The 19,469-nt window shown below is 42.5% G+C and overlaps 1 protein-coding gene across 8 annotated transcripts in view; it reads left to right on the top strand.

The window, feature by feature from the left end:
- akna (AT-hook transcription factor) overlaps positions 1 to 19,469 on the top strand; it is a 194,525-nt gene that overhangs the window by 146,795 nt on the left and 28,261 nt on the right. For 7 of the 8 annotated variants that reach the window (XM_043720010.1, XM_043720009.1, XM_043720006.1 and 4 more), the window contains 6 exons: positions 255 to 513; positions 9,637 to 9,740; positions 10,531 to 10,775; positions 12,045 to 12,195; positions 16,717 to 16,869; positions 18,026 to 18,138. In XM_043720010.1, coding sequence (XP_043575945.1) covers positions 255 to 513; positions 9,637 to 9,740; positions 10,531 to 10,775; positions 12,045 to 12,195; positions 16,717 to 16,869; positions 18,026 to 18,138 — 1,025 coding nt within the window. The remainder of the gene's footprint in view (positions 1 to 254; positions 514 to 9,636; positions 9,741 to 10,530; positions 10,776 to 12,044; positions 12,196 to 16,716; positions 16,870 to 18,025; positions 18,139 to 19,469) is intronic. The other variant, XM_043720011.1, reaches the window with a different exon arrangement.

Genomic DNA, 19,469 nt, shown 5'->3' with positions numbered 1-19,469 from the left:
TAGGGGGATAAATCAAAATGGAGTTGGAGGGGGGGAGATAAAGCACTCCAACCACCCCACTTCGTGGTATCCATCACCCTCTAAAGGCAGCGAAAGCAATTAGCCACTTCTTCACAACAACCATTTTCTTGGAATTTGATGCAACAACTATCCTGTTTAATACAGCACCTTTAATATTGAGTGTTTTATATCTCATTGTTGTTGATTTTTCCTAAGCTTCAATCGGATAGTGATGTTTTCTTCATTTACAAAAGGAACAAAGCAATAAAATGGGAAACCACACTCGGTGATGCTTTTAAGGATGGCTATGGGCCAGTACTGGAACCAGAGGAGTTGTTACCCACAGAAACCAAAACCGGACTACGCAGCAGATCTCCCACCTCGAATGGAATGCCCCTTTCGGAAAAGAAGGACCTTTTGTCTCGAAAAGGTCTAAGTTATGTGGACGGAATTGCTTCTCCTGAGAACATCTCTCGCAAAGCTCTGCACCAAACCACATTAATCCCTCTGGAGGTAACTGCAACCACTTACAATGTGATGCGCCTCAAAGGTTTGGTTATTTGGGGAAGGAAATATGGATTTGATACCAAATCTTCAGCCATTAGATATTTGTAAGCACAGGGAAAATAAAACAGGTCACCATGGCCAGTCGAGAGTTAAAACATAAGAAACACGAGTCACCCGCCAAAACGTGAAAACACACAGCAGGGCTCTGAATAGAAAACAAACAGGCTTCCACTTCAGGTATAGGTGTTATCCAAACGCCATTTCCATATGGACCTGCGTTTTACATTTTCTATCAATGACTGTTTCTGGCGACTGGGAAAGTCAGAGTTACTTGCCCAGCCTCAAAGCTGAGATTTAATGTTTGTTGCTACAAGGTAAAATAGCACAGTGCATGGGTCTGCAGAGATTCCTCAATGTCCAGACAATAAGTACCACGCATAGATGTGCACGTCATTAGTGACGTAAAACCGTTTTGGAAACCTCAGACTGTATTTCAATAAACACTTTCCTTTTATTTATTGACTGAGTTCCAAGCCAGCATCTTGTTTCTGGGTAATATTGGTTGCTCATTTGGTTTCACAAAGGGATACAGTTTACAGTGCTGATGGTTTTAGATTTTGCCTCCGTTTGCATGGTGCCCTCCAGTGGCCATTTTACATGAGCCCATCAGCAGCCGCAATTGAAAATCAACCCAAACACTCAGGGGACGCTCTGCTCCACGTCCAACATTGCCATGTGCAGAAATTGCAATACACACTAAAGGAACAGTGTTACTGTCCATATCCCAGTATTGAGCTGGGAGCTGTTTGAAATTTCTATCACAGAGTAACTGCAAGGCAAACTCTGAAGTCTTCCATACTTCATGGGGAAACACTTAACATGAGAAAGGATCAAACTCTCTTTGAATTCTGCTTTGAATTAGATACTGAAAGTTGGAGAGCGGTGAATGGTTTTTGGCTGTGCATTTATTTTCTAATCAACCTGTTCAGAGTCATAGAGGTCCATAGCAAAGAGAAAGGCCCTTTGGCCCATCAAGCCTATGCCAGTCAAAACCAAGGACCTAATTATTCTCATCACATATTCCAGCACATGGTCATAGCTCTGTTCTGAGGCATTATGAAACACCTCTGGTGCAGGTAGGACTCGAACATTGGTTTCCTGGCTCAGAGATAGGGACACTACCACTGCAATATAAGATCCCTACTATACATGATCTATATATTATCTTGGCACACCATCAGTGGGTGGTTTAAGTCAGATAGTAATTTTAATCAGGTTGTGGAGACCGGTTTCAGTGTGTGAGTGGCCAATATTTAGTTTTGATTTGGAAGAAATCTGAAATTCATCTGCACTCCCAATCTTGCACCCTTTTCCTCCACCAGCTTTTACTATGGGTCAGGAACACCTAGCATAATGCTCCTGCTGAGACCAAGTTAGTCATTTTGAAGTGGGGGGCTGAAAGCCATTTTGGTGTGGAGCTGCGGGCTTTTGGAAGTCCCTGAAAAGTACATGAGGTTTGATGATCACTTCAGGGCCTACTCCCACACGGGCCACAATTGTTTTAGGTCCAGCTGCATCAAGAAAGAGTTGATTCACACACTGGATCACTGGTGGGAGCAGGCTGAGAGGGCAAGGTGAATCCATCGATCTGTGCACAAGCAAGAGACTGGGAGTAAGGCAGAGAAGTGGCTCCTTAGAACCAACCCACTACCCTTGCTTTCAACCCCCTTGGACTGCCTCCCCTCACCCCTTTACCTTAGGGAGATGGTGCCACAATGGTACTGTCACTGCACTATGCATCCAGAGACTGTCTAATGCCCTGGCATGCAAGTTCAAATCTCACCATGGTGGCTGGTGGAATTTAAAGTCAATTAACTAATACATTGGGAATATGAAGCTAATGGCATTACTGGTGGCTGTGAGGAATATCATCAATTGTTGTAAAAAGCACTTCGCTGTTATCCTTTCCAGAAAGAAATCTGTTCCCCTTATCTAGTGTGGCCTATATGTGACCACAGACCTGCAGCAATGTTGTTAACCGTTGACTACTCTCTTAAAAAGCTAACAGTCAAGGGCAGTTAGGAATGAGCAGCAAATGCCAGCCTTGCCAGTGAGACCCACATTGCATGACATAAATAAAAATCCTTACTTCCCCTTCCCCTAAACAGCAGCTACCTTTTCCGTGGGTGATCCACTATCCTCGGAGTGCAGGAGCTGTTGTATCAGCAGCAAATATGGCTGCCACCTTAGCAATGCCAAGTTCTGGAGCTGCCAGTCATTGATTGGCCAACTCAGCAGCCCCAGCTTCATCATTCCATCATTAATACGAGTCAAAATCAGACCGACAACTAATCCACTGCCTGATTGCTCGGAAATCCAGTCAGCTTTCACATCCTGAATGAAGGTTTGCATGTTCATATTCATTTAGGGGAGGTTGGCTTTGCTGATTGGGCCCAAATTTATTGTCAATCTCTACTTGCCCTGGAGACAGCAGTAGAGAGCTGCCTTCCTGAATCACTGGGGTTTGTTTGGTGAAGCTGCATGCACCATTGTGTTAGAGAAGTTGGCAAAGATGCTAAGGTGACGAGAAGGAAGGGCAAAAAAAGCTGAACATTGAGTATGTTCCGAAAAGGGATTGATGTCAAAAAGACAAAGTAAAGGACAGCCTACCTGAATGTATGAGCATTCACAACAAGGTGGACAATATAAAGGCACTACCAGAGATATATAGGTATGATCTAATTGCCATTACAGAAATATGCCTGCATGGTGATCAGGACTTGCAATGTTTTAAGGATATTTGTTGGTAAAGAAGGACAGGCAAAGAGGAAAAGGACGGGTTTGGTCTATTAGTAAGAGAGGATCTCCGATCAGAAGAAGAATGTGTGGATACTAAACAAAAAAACCCAAAGAACTGTGGGTGCTGGAAATCGGAAACACCAACAGAAATTACTGGAAAAACTTAGCAGGTCTGGCAGCATCTATGGAGAGAAAGTAGAGTTAATGTTTCAGGTCCAGTGCCCTTTTGTTCAGACTGGACCTGAAACGTTAACTCTAATAAAACTAATGAAATATTGTGAAGATGTTACTGAAAAAATTAGTAAAATTGATAAAGGAGAGCTGATGGGTATGGTCTACTTAGATTTTCAGATGGTTCTCCCACAAGAGGCTCGTTAAAAAGATTAAAGCAGAAAGGATAGGAAGTAATGTACTGGCATTTAAGATTGCTATAGCAGACAAAACCAGGCGGAATAAATGGGTTAATCTCATGTTGGTCGGCTGTAACTTGTGAGGAGCCATATGGATCAGTGCTTGGGCCCCAGATGTTTACAATATATATTGGATCAAATGGAATATTTCCACATTTGCAGGTGTGACATGGCTAAATGGGAATGTGTGTTTTGAGATAGATGTGAAACAGCTTCAGGAGGGTTTGGACAGAGGGAATGGGCAAGAACAAGGCAAGTGGAACAAAATGTGGAAGAATGTGAGGTTATCCAGTTTGGTCAGAGATACAGATATGCAGTGCATTTCTTAAATGGTAAAAGGTTGGAGAGTGTAAAGATGTACAAAGGGTCATAGGTGTCCTTATTAATAAGTCACCGAAGGCAGACATGCATATACAGCAAGTTGTGTGGATGGGTAAGGGAATGTTAGCCTTTAATACAAGAGGATTTGATTACAGCAATAATGACAATGTGCAGAATTAACACATTGTGTTGGCCATGCACACAGAGAGGTCTACAAGATGGAACTCCTACCACCCTTCAATGTTACCTGCATTAAACAAGATAGCTCAATTGGAGAAGATACCCTGACATCTTTAACAGAAATAGTTCATCAAGATGGACCAGAAGAGACGGAACTTGTCTACAACAATAGACATTCTATTTGACTTTGTGCATGATCGAGGTCTGGTTATCATGGCTGAAGAACCAGATAATACAGCCTAAAATGATTCAACTATGTGGCAAAGATGGAATAACACACAGAAGCATAAGGAGTGCTATTGGTTACACTATAGCACAACACACAGAAGACAGTTGAAAATGTGTACATTGTCCACAATGATCCAACTTCCCTTTTGAGTCTGCATGCACTTCTCAAACCAACTTCATCAGAAGAGCTGGAGGAGATTGACTACGTCCAAGAGTACAATTGATCTAGAGATGAATGGCTGTCCAAACACTGGTCCAGGAACTAGTCAATCCAACCAATCCACCAACCAATCAAGGGCTAACCAGGAGATAACTTCATTGGGCCTCTCAGGCTCCTGGCAGAACCCAACAGGAGAAACAACCAAGTGAGATCACTTGTATTAACATAAAAGAGCTGTTTAACACTATCAACATAGAGGACATCACAGATTTCATAGGAAAGATGAAAATGTCAATGCTTTGTCTTCTAAAACAGCACGGTCAATGCCAGTGACAGAGAGGGCCATGTGAGTAGCAATCCTTCATTGGCATGACTGAGAGTACATTAGCTACCATAATGGGCAACTGAAGTAACAGAGCAGCTTTCTTCCATGATGGACATTCACAAGATTCAAGTTTCCCAGCTAATGTTGTCAGGCAACTACCTGAGTCACATAAGATAATAGACCAAAATGGTCCTGTTAAAATAATGCACCAAAAGCAATATCTACAAAGAACAACATCCTCTGCAATGGATATCCCAGGAGTAAAAAATCCTTCAGCCTAGAAATGATCCACAGATCAGAATCATGGTTAACAGTCCTCAAGCAAGAGATTGATCAAGCGACCATATCTGAAGAGAGTGTATTCTGAGGGAGGTGTAACATGTCCGAACCACCTGCATTTATGAAGTCAGAGACGTGGGGGTGGAGTTGAGGTGGTAATGGTAAACATAATATAGTTGTAAACCTTGTTGGATAAAGGTTAACCATGGGGGATGGGGGGACAGCTTTCAGGGAGATGGTGTATAAGGGATTCATGCAATAAGCATTCTTGTTATCTAACAAATATTTCATGTAGATATTCTACAGTGGTATATCCTCCACTACTAATCACTCCAAAGCAAACAAATAGGAGAGTTGGTGACTGAACTATCTCAAAGAACTTGTTTCAGTAGGTTAGAATACAATAGACGACAAATTCCACAAGGTACCAGAACTGGTCATCAGGAAAAATATCACATGGAGCACTTGAATGATGACACACTCCAGCCTCTTTAGTATGTGCACCTCTATTATTCAGTCCCATAGCACATTATATTTTAGCTTGTTGTTGACACGAGAATAAATGTTACGCTGAGTGTCTTCAGAATAACCTGATCAAAATCTGCACGAACAATAACAATAATTTGATATGCATTTGCACCTCAGTGACTCATTAGCATTGCAGATTATATCTGCTTTAAAAATCACTAACTGGCTATTAACTGAACCATCTTTAGTTCAGTCTTGGCCTGATATTAATTCAGTGATGAAGTGTTTTATATACAGTCCCAATATTTAGTAAACCATGTACTAGAGAGCTGAAAATATTATTATGCCTTAAATCCTCTTAGAAATTCTTATGAAAGCCTTCTACTGAATCTACCAATGACTCAACATTATGAGTCAAAAATAAGACAATTTAAATACTGCAGTGGATTAGTTCCAAGAGGATTTCTGTCAGCAGATTTATGTATCGAGAGTCATTGCTGCCTGGGATTTACTGAAAGGAGTGTGAGTAATACAGAGCGGCAAACTCCAATTTCAATGTGTTTAATTGGTCAGTTCTTTTCATTTAGCATTTTAAAAATTAATTGTTTCAGTGATTCCCAGATGTCAGCAGCTTCCCATCTGCTGTGAGCTCCTGTAACTTCAGAAAGCTACACCAGATGGCAGCAGAGATGCTGCAGGCCCACTGCCTCAACCCTCTGATCCCATTGTGCGTCATCAGCATTTATTCGTGCTGACAATTTATCGCCTGTTGCAACAATACACCTGACTAAAGGTGTGAAGGTGAAGGAACAACAGCCTCTCTCTGTCTCCAGTGGAATTATTTTAAGCTGGTTCATTGCAATTTGTGTGATTTGTATGGGATAGCAAAAATATTTATAGGTGAGACAGTTGAATTTTCACAAGAAGTCCGAAGTTCTGACCAGCATGAATATGGGTTAGAAAGTGACATGAGAATTAACTTTAGACACCAGTCACAGATTTAAAAATTTGGAAGTTTCCAAAGATGATGCTTTTCACATTTAGCCCACTGATCTATACAGAGACGCCAGTCGAAAAGTGTGGCACTGGAAAAGCACAGCCGATCAGGTAGCATCTGAGGAGCAAGAGAATCGACATTTTGGACATAAGCCCTTCATCAGGAGAAATATGGGAAGAGGCTGAAGAGAAACATAAACGCCAGCATGGGCTGTTAGGGCTGAACGGCCTGTTTCTGAGCCACACATTCTGCAAACTTCAGTGTAATAAGTGATTTTGAGAAGGAGAAAGCAAAATGGAACAAAGTCACAATCATACTACCAGCATTACCCAGCAGTTCGGGAGCATCTGTGGAGAGAGAGTTAATGTTTTATGTCCAGTGATCCTTGTTCAGAGCTAGTTGTAGCTAGGAAAAGGTTGCTATGCGTGCTGCGGTAAGGAGGAAATGAGAAAGTGGAGATGGAACCCAGAGAAAGAGAACAGCAGTTGGGTAGGAAAAGAAATGGGTAAAGAACAATTTAGGGGAACCAATAGCTGCTAATGGGGACCATTAGAGGTTGACAATGGGGCGTTTGTACTAGGAGCCCATGTGATGACAAGCCTAATGTGTGGGTCTTGGGATAAGGACATGGACGAAGGTGCTCAGGTTCTAAAGTTACTAAACTTGATATTGAGTCCTGAAGGCTGAAGGGTCACCAAACGCCAGTTTGTGTTTTGTCTCCCCAGTGTAAAGGGAGGCAGTGGGTAGGAAATGACCAGATGAAATGAGATTAGTGACAGTCGTGGCTATCTTTGTTTTCATTTCTGCAACCACTATAAACCCACCAATTCTCATCGTTACCATAACTGTATACATCCTGCTTCCTTAAAGACTCTATTCCATTCTCCCAGTTCCTCTATCTCCGTCACATCTATTCTGATTATCCCAACTTCAACAAAGGGGCCTCTGAAATGTCCACCTTCTTCCCCAGCCAAGGATTCCTCACTACCATGGCTGACAGGGCCCTCGGCTGAGTCCAATCCAGCTCCCGCACTTCGGCCCTCACCCCCTCCCTTCCCTCCCACAATACTGGTAGGGTCACCCTTGTTTTCACCTACCATCCCACCTGCATCCACATTGAGTCAATCATTAACCACCATTTCCAGTGGAATCCACTACCAGACCCATATTCCCCTCCCCTCCCCTTGTCAGCCTTGTGCAGGGACCATTCACTCCAGAACACCTGGTCCACTTTTCCTCCACTTCCACCACCTCCCCCACAACCCTACGGCACCTTCCCCTGCAACCGCAGAAGGTGTACCACCTACCCATTTACTTCCTCTTCAGTATCCAAAGGCCCAAACACACCTTCCAGGTGAAGCACTACTTTACCTGCACTATGCTCAATCTAGTCTACTGCATTCACTGCTCACAATGTGTCACCTCTGCACTGGGGACACAAAGTGAAGACTGGGCAACCACTTTGCTATGTTCTGCTCACAACAATAACCCTGAGCTTCTTCTTGCCTGCCTTTTGAGTACACCACCATGTTCCTTGGCCACCATCTCTGTGCCCGGCTTGCTGCAAGTGCTCCAGCGAAGCTCAGTGCAAGCTGGAAGAACAGCGCCTCATTTTCCACTTGGGGACCCTGTAGCCTTCAGGACTCCTTATCAAGTTCAATAATTTTATGGCCTGAACACCTCCTTCCATGTCTGTCCCCAGTGCTCAGACAGCAGACCTTGTCATCACATGGACTACTGGCACAGACATCTCATTGTCAGCCTCTAATGGTCCCCATTAGCAGCTACTGATTCCCTCAGGCTGACCTTCACCCATTCCTTTGCCCAACTGCTGTTCTCTTTCTCTGTCTCCCACCATTATTGACGACATCACCCCCCCCACCCCATTTTCAGCAAGTACACCAACCTTTTCCAAGGTACAATCAGTTCTGAAGAAGAGTCAACCGAAAACATCAACTCTGCTTTCTTTCCACAGATGCTGCCAGACCTGCTGAGTTTCTCTGGCAATTTCTGTTTTTTTGTGAGAACCAAGAGTTATTGTTCGATGTGAGACAGAGCTGATCTAAAAGTGTGATTGGTTTTGTGAAAGTGATACTGGATAACAAACACTTATTTACCTTGAACACCTTTTACTGCAAGAAAACCTCTGACAGTGTTTACAGAAGCATAATCAGAATAAAGTGGTTGTCAAATAAGGAAGGTAATAATAGGGGGTGCGACGTAACTTAAAGTGCACTCAAAGAAATGAGATATGCAGTAAGGAAGGTTTTAAAGAGCTGATGGAATATGACTGTCTATACTGATGGAGTTCATCTATCGCCAAAATTTGTCTCAGATAACACATTTGTAAGTTTGATTTTGTAGCAATTAAGATGTTCCAATATTATATGAAGAATGGAGCTGTGTAAGTTTAGAATTTTTCAATGTAAAAATAATTGATTTCTGGGAAATGTCAAATTTTTTTCTCAATCACCTCGGATTTATTTGAAAAATATACTTTATTCATAAAAGTATCTTGTCACTGAGGCAGCTCGGTTCTGTACAGTAACATATGAAGGAACAAAACAAACATTAGAGTTTGAATCTATCCAGCAAACAAACCAAAGGCATTTCTTACTCATACAAGACTATATTTACATACATTTGAGGACCGGGAGGGTCCGATAACCTTAGATGTTGGTCTCTCCCCACTGCCTCATGGTAACAGATGCCTCAAGCTTTAGTGGGTCTGATACTGAAGCAAGGAATGCTGAGCGAGCTGGAAGGAACAGCTCCTGCCCTTAGATTCCACAGTCACGGGGAGACACGTGCTCTGCCAGGGTGCAGTCGGCTGCAGTGAAGGATCTCTTTCTCCCACTCCGAGTAAATGTTCTGTTGTTCTGAAAATGAACTCGACCTTGTAGGTAAATAAAGAGCCTTTTGCTGAGCGTGCAATATTGAAGGGGCTGTTCTGCTTTTCCAGGAACGCATTGTTTCTCCAGAGACTGACAGTGGGTTTGTGGGCTCTGACAGCAGCAGACTCACACCAGCCATTCAGACTCCAGAGCATCAACCCACTCAGAGCAGGTACAATACTGATTCCTCACTCAATGCAATGGTAATGTTGTATATTAATACTGTCATGTTCTATGTAGATGTCAGTCTGTTCTGAGCCTTTCATCTTTAACCCATAGTTATGTAGTGATACATTTTACAATATTTACATTTAGTATCAATACTAAATGTTGGGAAGTGTTTAGCACTGCTGCCTCACATCACCAGGAGCCCAGGTTTGGTTCCACCCTCGGGTGACTGTCTGTGTGGAGTTTGTACATTCTCCCTGTGTCTGTGTGGGTTTCCTCCGGTAGCTCTGGTTTCCTCCCACAGTCCAGAGATGTGCAGATTAGGTGGATTAGCCATGCTGAATTGCCCATAGTGTCCAGGGATGTGCAGGTTAGGTGGATTAGCCATGGGAAATGAAGGTTTATGGGATAGGAGTGGAATGTTCTTCACGGGGTCAGTATGGACTCGATGGGCCAAATGGCCTGCCTCTGGCCTGCAGGGATTCTACAATATGTTGCACTGTTCTTTGTTCGACTCAATTAGTGTAATGTCAGGCTATGAGGAGGGCTCCTAACAGCCTGCGAAAGAGCTGGTGTTGGTGCTGTTAATCTAGCAACAGCAGCGTGTAAATGTTGTTCATTATTGTGTGATCCTCCTAACTGGCTCGCGACTCCTGAGTCTTGTCCAAGAAGAATAACGAGAGGCCACTGCCCTTGATTTATTGCAATTCCCTAAGTTCACACACACAAGCTGAGTGTGACAGTTCCTTCTGAAAAGTAGTTAACTTTCGGTCTTCACTTTCCTCTGATCACAGACTTCAAAACCAAAGGGCGACTTCACTGAAATCGCCGCGTCAGGATGAAAAAGCTGCTCTGCGAAGGCAACAGTCTCAGGAAACCCAGCATCAAGATGCTGCTGAACGTGAGCGCTCTCCAACAGCACGACTGAATGATGTCATGAGGAAGGACAGTGTTCTACAAGCAGATGCTTCCCGTACTACCTCACCTCAGCAGTGGACAGGCAGCGTAATGAGTGAGTTTGAACAGGAGACCTTTGTTAGTAAGTAGAACTGTTTTAGAATTGTACCAAGGGCAGTTGACAAGGTTCCAGCTGTCAGTTGGGCTCGTAACCTTCACCAATTAGAAGGATGCAGCTTCTGACTTTTGTACTTTGACTCTTAGTGTGACTTTGATTGCACATTTGCTTCCAAAATTGAGATGCTTGGTGACAGGAACAAAACAATAAGGGCCAGCAGCCCTACTCTACTTTGCATTAAAGACATCTGAAGTCTAGAATAAAAAGTACCTGTCAGCTCTCTTTTGAGGAAATAGTGTACAGTTTAGGGAATGGAAAGGTTATAGGGAGGCACATTAAAATAGCTGGGATCTGCAGTGAAGCAGTAATGACTTACTGTCCTGGCAAACTGTGTGCTCACTACTTCTAACAATCCCAAAAATCTCAACAACCAATTTAGCCTTTGACCACAGACACCAGGGGTCAAATCCAATCTAAATCCATGAAAATCTCTCATTTCCATATCTCTAACTGTCTCATATCTCAGTCTTTTTTTTATGCTGTCACAGGATAGGGCATGACTGGCAAGGCCTGTATTTGTTACTCATTCCTGATTGCCCTTGAACTGAGTAGTTTGCTCAGCCACATCAGAGGGCACTTAAAGAGTGAACCAGATTGCTGTGGGTCTGGCATCACATGTAGGCCAGATCAAGCAAGGATAGCAGAATTCCTTTCCTGAAGGACATTACTGAACCAGATGGGCTTTTAACAATAATTCACAATGGTTTTATGGTTGCCATTACTGAAACTAGCTGTTGTCCCAGTTTACTTTCCAATAATTGAAGCCAAATTCCACCACGGTGGGATTCGAACTCATGGACCCAGTACTTTAGCCTGACCCTCTGGACAAAGAGGCCAGTGATTTTGCCACTACACTATACTACCTCCTGTCTCTCCTAACTGTATTTCTGTCTCTTCCATAATTCCCCTAATTGAAATAACCTTAAGATGGTCTCAGTCAAATTCAGTGCAATGGGGTGTGTACAGCGGAAAATGGCCGAAGTTCATGGAAGTCAATGATCTTGTCCAGACAAAGCCTAATGATGACTGCCAGAGGAAGAAAATGATCCAATCTGGTTCAAAAAAGGATATTGTCACAATGAATCTGTTAAAGTGCATGGCTAGTGCAATAAGAGTATATTTGAAGCTGCATTTTCTCACATTTTTAGTCAATATTGCAATGGTCTTTTTTAATTGTCATTCCTTTGGAGAAATAAAGTGAGCCTGCAAAGCTGTGTCCTTACTTTATTTAAGGTCGCACAGAGTCTGAACCCGATGTTCAAAGTGGCCTCAGTGCCTATGCCAAGCAGAAACGTCATCGCTCATCTCTGAACTCATCACCATTAACTTTCCATCCGAAAGTCCATTACAGTTCCAGTCCTTTGAGTGTTCACTCAGCGAGAGAGTGAGTATTGATCAGAATCTATAAAGTATATAAGTAGGACTTCTGTGGAATTAAATGTAAGTCAATTAATAATCTCAAGTGCCCGCAGACACCCCTACACAGGCATAAACTCCAGCTTAAAATAACTAACATTCAATTTGGCATTTGGAATAGGATTGCAGTTTAATTAGTTGCTGCTTGGGTAACCTGTTGGTCCAGAAAATTACCTAAAAGGTATCAGTCCCCTGAAGTTAATTTGTGTATTGCAAAAACTTTGTGAATGAGTTAGAGTAATAGAGATCTACAGCATGGAAACAGGCCTTCAGTCCATCTCGTCCATGCCGATCAGATATCCTAAATTAATCTAGTCCCACCTGCCAGCATCTGGACCATATCCCCCCCAAACCCTTCCTGTTTATATACCCATCCAGATGTATTTTAAATATAATTGTACCAGCCTCCAACACCTCCTCTGGCGGTTCATTCCATGCCATGCACCACATTCTATGTGAAAAAGTTGTCCCTTAGGTCCCTTTTACATCTTTCCCCTCTCACCTTCAACCTATGCCCTCGAGTTCTGGACTGCCCTAGACCCAGTCTTTTTACCCTATTCATGCCCCTCATGATTTTATAAACCTCTATAAGGTCATCCCTCAGCATCCAATGCTCCAGGGAAAACAGCCCTAGCCTGTTCAGCCTCTCCCTATGGCTCAAATCTTCCAACCCGGGCAACATCCTTGTAAATCTTTTCTGAACCCTTTCAAGTTTCACAACATTCTTCCGATAGGAAGGAGACGAGAATTGTATGCCATGTTCTAAACGTTGCCTAACCAATGTCCTGTACAGCCGCAACATGACCTCCCAACTTCTGTACCCAATACTCTGACCAATACAGGAAAGCATACCAAACGCTTTCTTCACTATCCTATCTACCTGCAACTTTACTTTCAAGGAACTATGGACCTGCACTCCAAGGTCTCTTTATTCAGCAACACTCCCTAGGACCATACCATTAAGTGCATAAGTCCTGGTCTGATTGGCCCATCTGATCAAGATCCCTTTGCAATCCGAGGTAACCTTCTTTGCAGTCCACTACACCTCCAATTTTGATGTCATCTGCAAACTTACTAACTATACCTCTTATGCTCACATCCAATTCACTTAAGAAATGACAAAAAGTAGTGGACCCAGCACTGATCTTTGTGGTAATCCATTGGTCACAGGTCTCCAGTCTGAAAAGCAATCCACTACCCTCTGTCTTCTACCTTTTGAGCCAGTTCTGTATCCAAATGGCTAGCAAGATCGAACCTTGCTAAGCAGTCTTCCATGGGGAACCTTGTCGAGTGCCTTACTGTAGTCCATATAGATCACATCTACTGCTCTGCCCTCATCAATCTTCTTTGTAATTTCTTCAAAAAGCTCAATCAAGTTCATGTGACATGATTTCCCATGCACAAAGCCATGCTGACTATCGCAAATCAGTCCTTGCCTTTCCAAATACATGTCCATTCTTTCCCTCAGGATTCCCTCCAACAACTTGCCCATCACCGACATCAGGCTCACAAGTGTATAGTTCCCTGGCTTTTCCTTCCCACTCTTCTTAAACAGTGGCACTTACATTAGCCAACCTCCAGTCATCCGGTGCCTCACCTGTGACAAATATCTCAGCAAGAGGCCCAGCAGTCACTTCCCTAGCTTCTAGTGTACACCTGATCAGGCCCTGGGGATTTATCCACTTTTATGCATTTCAAGACATCCAGCACTTCCTCCTCTGTAATATAGACATTTTTCAAGACGTCACAATCTATTTCCCTACATTCTATATCTTCCATTTTCTTTTCCACAGTAAACATTGATGAAAAATACTTGTTTAGTATCTCCCCCATCTCCACACAAAGGCCTCCTTGCTGATCTTTGAGGGGCCCTATGCTCTCCATAGTTACCCTTTTGTTCTTGATGTATTTGTAAAATCCCCTTGGATTCTCCTTAATTTTATTTGCCAAAGTTATCTCATGTCCCCTTTTTGCCCTCCTGATTTCCCTCTTAGCTATACTTCTACTGCCTCTTCTAAGGATTCACTCGATCTATCCTGTCTATACCTGACATATGCTTCCTTCTTTTTCTCAACCAAACCCTCAATTTCTTTAGTCATCCCACATTCCCTGTACCTACTAGCCTTGCCTTTCACCCTGACAGGAATATACTGTCTCTGGACTCTCGTTATCTCATTTCTGAAGGCTTCCCATTTTCCAGCCGTCTCTTCACCTGCGAACATCTGCCCCCAATCAGCTTTTGAAAGTTCTTGCCTCATACCATCAAAATTAGCCTGTTGCCAATTTAGAACTTTGACTTTTAGATCTGGTCTATCCTTTTTCCATTACTATTTTAAAATTAATTGAATTATGGCCACTGCTCCCCCACTGACACCTCAGTCACCTGCCCTGCCTTATTTCCCAAAAATAGGTAAAGTTTTGCACCTTCTGTAGTAGGTACATCCACATAGTCAAACAGAAAATTTTCTTGGACAGGTTTAACAAATTCCTCTCCATCTGAACCCTTAACACTATGGCAGTCCCAGGTCTATGTTTGGAAAGTCATAATCCCCTACCATAACCACCCTATTATTCTTACAGATAGCTGAGATCTCCTTACAAATTTGTTTGTCAATTTCCCTCTGACTATTAGGAGGTCTATAATACTATCTCAATAATGTGATCATCCCTTTCTTATTTCTCAGTTCAACCCAAATAACTTCCCTGGATGTACTTCCAGGAATATCCTCCCTCAGTACAGCTATAATGCAATTCCTTATCAAAAACGCCACTCCCCCTCCTCTCTTGCCTTCCTTTCTGTCCTTCCTGTAGAATTTATATCCTGGAACATTAAGCTGCCAGTCCTGCCCATCCCTGAGTCCTGTTTCCGTAATTGCTATGATATCCCAGTCCCATGTTTTCTAAACATGCCCTGAGTTCATCTCCCTTCCCTGTTAGGCCCCTTGCATTGAAATAAATGTAGGAGAAAGTGAGGACTGCAGATGCTGGAGATCAGAGCTGAAAAATGTGTTGCTGGAAAAGTGCAGCAGGTCAGGCAGCATCCGAGGAGCAGGAGAATCGATGTTTCGGACATAAGCCCTTCTTCAGGAAATAAATGTAGTTTAATTTGAGTCCTACCTTACTGTCTGCTTTGTCCCTGCCTGCCCTGACTGTTTGACTTGCTTCTGTTCTCAACTGTACCAGTCTCAGATTGATCTCTTTCCTCACCATCTCCCTGGGTCCCACCTCCTCCACCTTACTTGTTTAAATCCTCCCAAGCATTTCTAGCAAATTTCCCTGCCAGTATATCAGTCCCTTTCCAATTTGGGTGCAATCCATCCTCCTTGTACAGGTCACTTCTACCCAGAAGAGATTCCAATGATCCAAAAATGTGAATCCTTCTCCCATATACCAGCTCCTCAGCCATGCATTCATCTGCTCTATCCTCCTATTTCTACCCTCACTAGCTCGTGGCACTGGTAGAAATCCATATATTACGATTCTCAAAGACCTTTTTAAATTCCTGCTTAACTTTCTATATTCTCCCTTCAGAATTTCATTCTTTTCCCTTCCTATGTCATTGGTTCCAATGTGGACAATGACCTCCTGCTGGTCCCTCTCCCCCTTGAGAACATTCTGCACCCTCTCTGAGACATCCTTGATGCTGGCACCAGGGAGGCAACACAACATTCTGATTTTTCGCTGTTGGCCACAGAAACGTCTGTCTGTGCTTCGGACTAGTCAATCTCCTAACACAATCGATCTCTTGCAACCAACATACCCCTCATTGCATTAGGGCCAGTCTCAATACCAGAAACTTGGCTGTTCGGGCTATGTTGCCCTGAGAATGCATCATCCCTTATATTTTCCAAAACAGCATACTTGTTTGAAATGGGGATAGCCACAGAAGAGTCCTGCACTATTTGCCTACCTCTCTTACCTCTCCTGGAGTTAACCCATCTATGTGACTGTATCAGTGACTTTTCCCCCTTCCTATAACTGCCATCATCACACCCCCTTACTCTTGTAAATTCCTCATTGCCTCTAACTGTCGCTCTATTCAATCTGATAGAATTCTCAACCAATGGCATTTATTGCAGATATAATCCTCAGTCACACATAAACTCTCTCTGAACTCCCACATCTGACAAGAAGAGCATATCACTCTACTAAAGACCATTTTTGCTTCTTCCAACCTGCAGACCCAGATAATAGCACCGCCTTATTGCTCTACAAAACACTGCTCCAGGTTAACTTAATACTTGTGGCTTATACTTTTAAGTTTAATCAAGAGTTATGGCTCAATAAAACATATAATCAAGAAAGCACCCACTCTACTCACGACTGCAGACTTACACTTAGGCTACAATTCAAAATTTTTACTTATCTTTTTCAGTGCTATGACCTCTCCCAAACAGGTTCCTCCAAGATCAGTTGTGAATTTTGTTAATTTTCAATTTGATGTTTTCTTTACATCTTTAACCTTTTGTATTTGATGTTATATTTTCAGTGAGGTGATTCAGGCTTTGCAAATGGAGGTCTCCCAACTCAGACAGCGTTTGGAGGAGACACTGCATAAGCCCCAAGGAGATTCTGAAAGGAATCTATCAACCAGACCTCAAGGCCGTATGGATAAGCAGCATTCCCCAAGGAAAGCGGCAAGGTACATTGCCTGTAATAGTGCTACAACAATCGAGATATTCTGTTTGTCATCTATATCCATTGCACCCTTTTTAAGGGAGGTGACAGAAATTGAGAAAAAAAACTCCAATGAGATGTTAAACCTAGGAACCATCTACTCTCTAAGGTGAACATCAAAGAATCTGTGGGATTATTTTAAAAAAAAGCAGTCTTTTTACCCGTTATCCTGGACGCAAATTATTTCTCATCTAATTCCACCAAAACATTCATAAACTCATTGCTGTTTCAAGCAACTGTGCTGTGAGCAATTTGACAGTCACATTTCACTTCAGAACTTCATTGGTTGTGGAGCACTTTGGTATGCCTGGAAGTTGTTTCCCCCCCCCCACTAAGTTGACTGAATTTCACCAGTCAAAGTGAGTCAGTTTTATTCAAATGTGTTTACTTCAGAAAACTTGCTTCCAAACTCTGTATTGCCATTAGTTTCTTCAACATTTTTGTGAAAGCAAGCCACATGGAGCAATGTTGGATTAGATGACAAAAAAAGACTGCAAAATGAGGAATATTTTAAGGAGTGTCTTAAAAGAGAAAATTGAGGTTGAGTCACAGGATTGTTTGAGCATAGGAGGTTGCTGTTGAGCCTATAAAATTTTCACTATCTCTCTGGACGAGCAATTCATTGAGTACCATCCTATGCCTAATCCCCATAGCCTTGCGTATTCATATGCAGATAATGATCCAATTCCCCCTTGAATGCCTCAATTGGACCTGCCTCCACCAAACTCTCAGGTGGTACATTCCAGATTTGAACCATTTACTTTGCAATAAATACCGTTCCTCATGTTGTCACAAATTACTTTTCAATTTATGCTCCCTGGTTCTTGAACCTTCCACTAATGAGATCAGCTTGTCCACATCTACCTTCATGGTTCGGAATACCTCCGTCAAATCTCCTCTCAGCCTTCTCCAAGGAAAAGAGCTTCAATTTCCCAACTATCCCCATGAGTCTCCCCTGAAAACATTCTCTTAGATCTTTTCAGCACTCTCCCTTTAATGTCCTCACATCCTTCCTGAAGTGTAGAATCTGGAATGCATACAATTTGAATAGCGTGCATGTTAGATCTCAAATTGCAAAGTGGTCTTTATTTTCAAGTACCATTCTCATTTTTCGTTGGAAGGAAACACACACAGGAGCATCAGGAAAAGATGGAGGGCCAGGCTTGGAACAAATCGTCAGCAAGTCATAGCAATTCCAAATTGTTCCCACAACACAAGTCGGACCTAGAAATAAGTAAGTAAGCACAAAAGGTTTTTACAAGGCAATTGAATTGGCCAGTTCATTGTGATTACTGATTCCTGATTGTAATGTTTTCATGTTACAATTTTCACCTTTACACCAGCCACAGTCTATACATGTTATTCACCTGTATTGGGCAAATATGAGTGAACACTTACCTGCACCATCAGTGCCAAAATGCAACTTAATACTATGTTGCGCATTAATAAGCTTTATCCACTTTATTATCATACTTGCATTTAAATTGCTCTGTGGATCACTATGTGATTTTGTCTGTTTTATATTCTGACTCTCAATGAGTTTAATTAAATGAAGTTTGGTAGTTGCTCTGATTATAAAGTTAACACACCTACCATTGGATACACCTGATTGCAGCCAAATAGAGTGTTACTTAGGCTGGGGGGATGTCTCGCTTTCTGTAAAGGGAGACCCCTCTTGTGGCAAAACTCTGTTCACCTCATTGGGTCACGTTGGCACAGCTGATATTATTACATGTGAAGTCACTGCTGGCTGCAAGAGTCAGTATGTGTGTCCCATAGCAGGGAAAATAGATGTTACACTGGTGCCAGAGACTGGGATTGAAGAATATGAACAGTGCATTTCTTGAAATCTTAGACTGAGGCACTGGTGTAAGTGTACTGATTATCCGCTGAAATAAAAGTGAGGATATTTCTGAACAATCGACTTATGCCTCTTTTCATTGTAAAATCGAATTTATTCACTCCTTTATATTGATGTAGTGAAACATCTGGAATGCAGTGTGGGAAAGTATGAGGTCATGCACTTTGATAGGAAGAATAGAGGCATGAGCTATTTTCTAAATGGGGAGAACATTCAGAATTCAAAAGTGCAAAGAGAGTTGGGAGTTCTAGTCCACGATTCTCTCAAGGTACACTTGCAGGTTGAGTCAGTCGTTTGGAAGGCAAATACAACGATGGCACTTATTTTTGAGGAGTTGAATATGAAAGAGGGATGTACTTTTGAGGCTCTATAAGGCTCTGGTCAGACCATTTTTAGAGTATTATGTGCAGTTTTGGGCCCCATATCTTAGGAAGGATGTACTGACCCTGAAGCATGTTCAGAGGAGGTTCACGAGAATGGTCCCAGGAATGAAAAGCTTAACATATGAGGAACGTTTCAGGACTCTGGGTTTATACTCAATGGAGTTTAGAGGGATAAGGGGGGAATCTAATTGAAACTTATAGAATTGTAAATGACCTGGACAGAGTAGATATTGGGAAGATGTTTCCATTGGTAGGAGAGACTAGGACCCAAGGGCAGTTATCAACGTACAAATTAGATAGGAAAGGAAAATTTCTCTTGAT

This window comes from Chiloscyllium plagiosum, chromosome 30 (genome assembly GCF_004010195.1).
Source record: "Chiloscyllium plagiosum isolate BGI_BamShark_2017 chromosome 30, ASM401019v2, whole genome shotgun sequence".
Lineage (NCBI taxonomy): Eukaryota > Metazoa > Chordata > Chondrichthyes > Orectolobiformes > Hemiscylliidae > Chiloscyllium > Chiloscyllium plagiosum.
The sequence above is the reverse complement of the archived record's forward strand: the minus strand, read 5'-3'. Positions and strand labels throughout refer to the sequence as shown.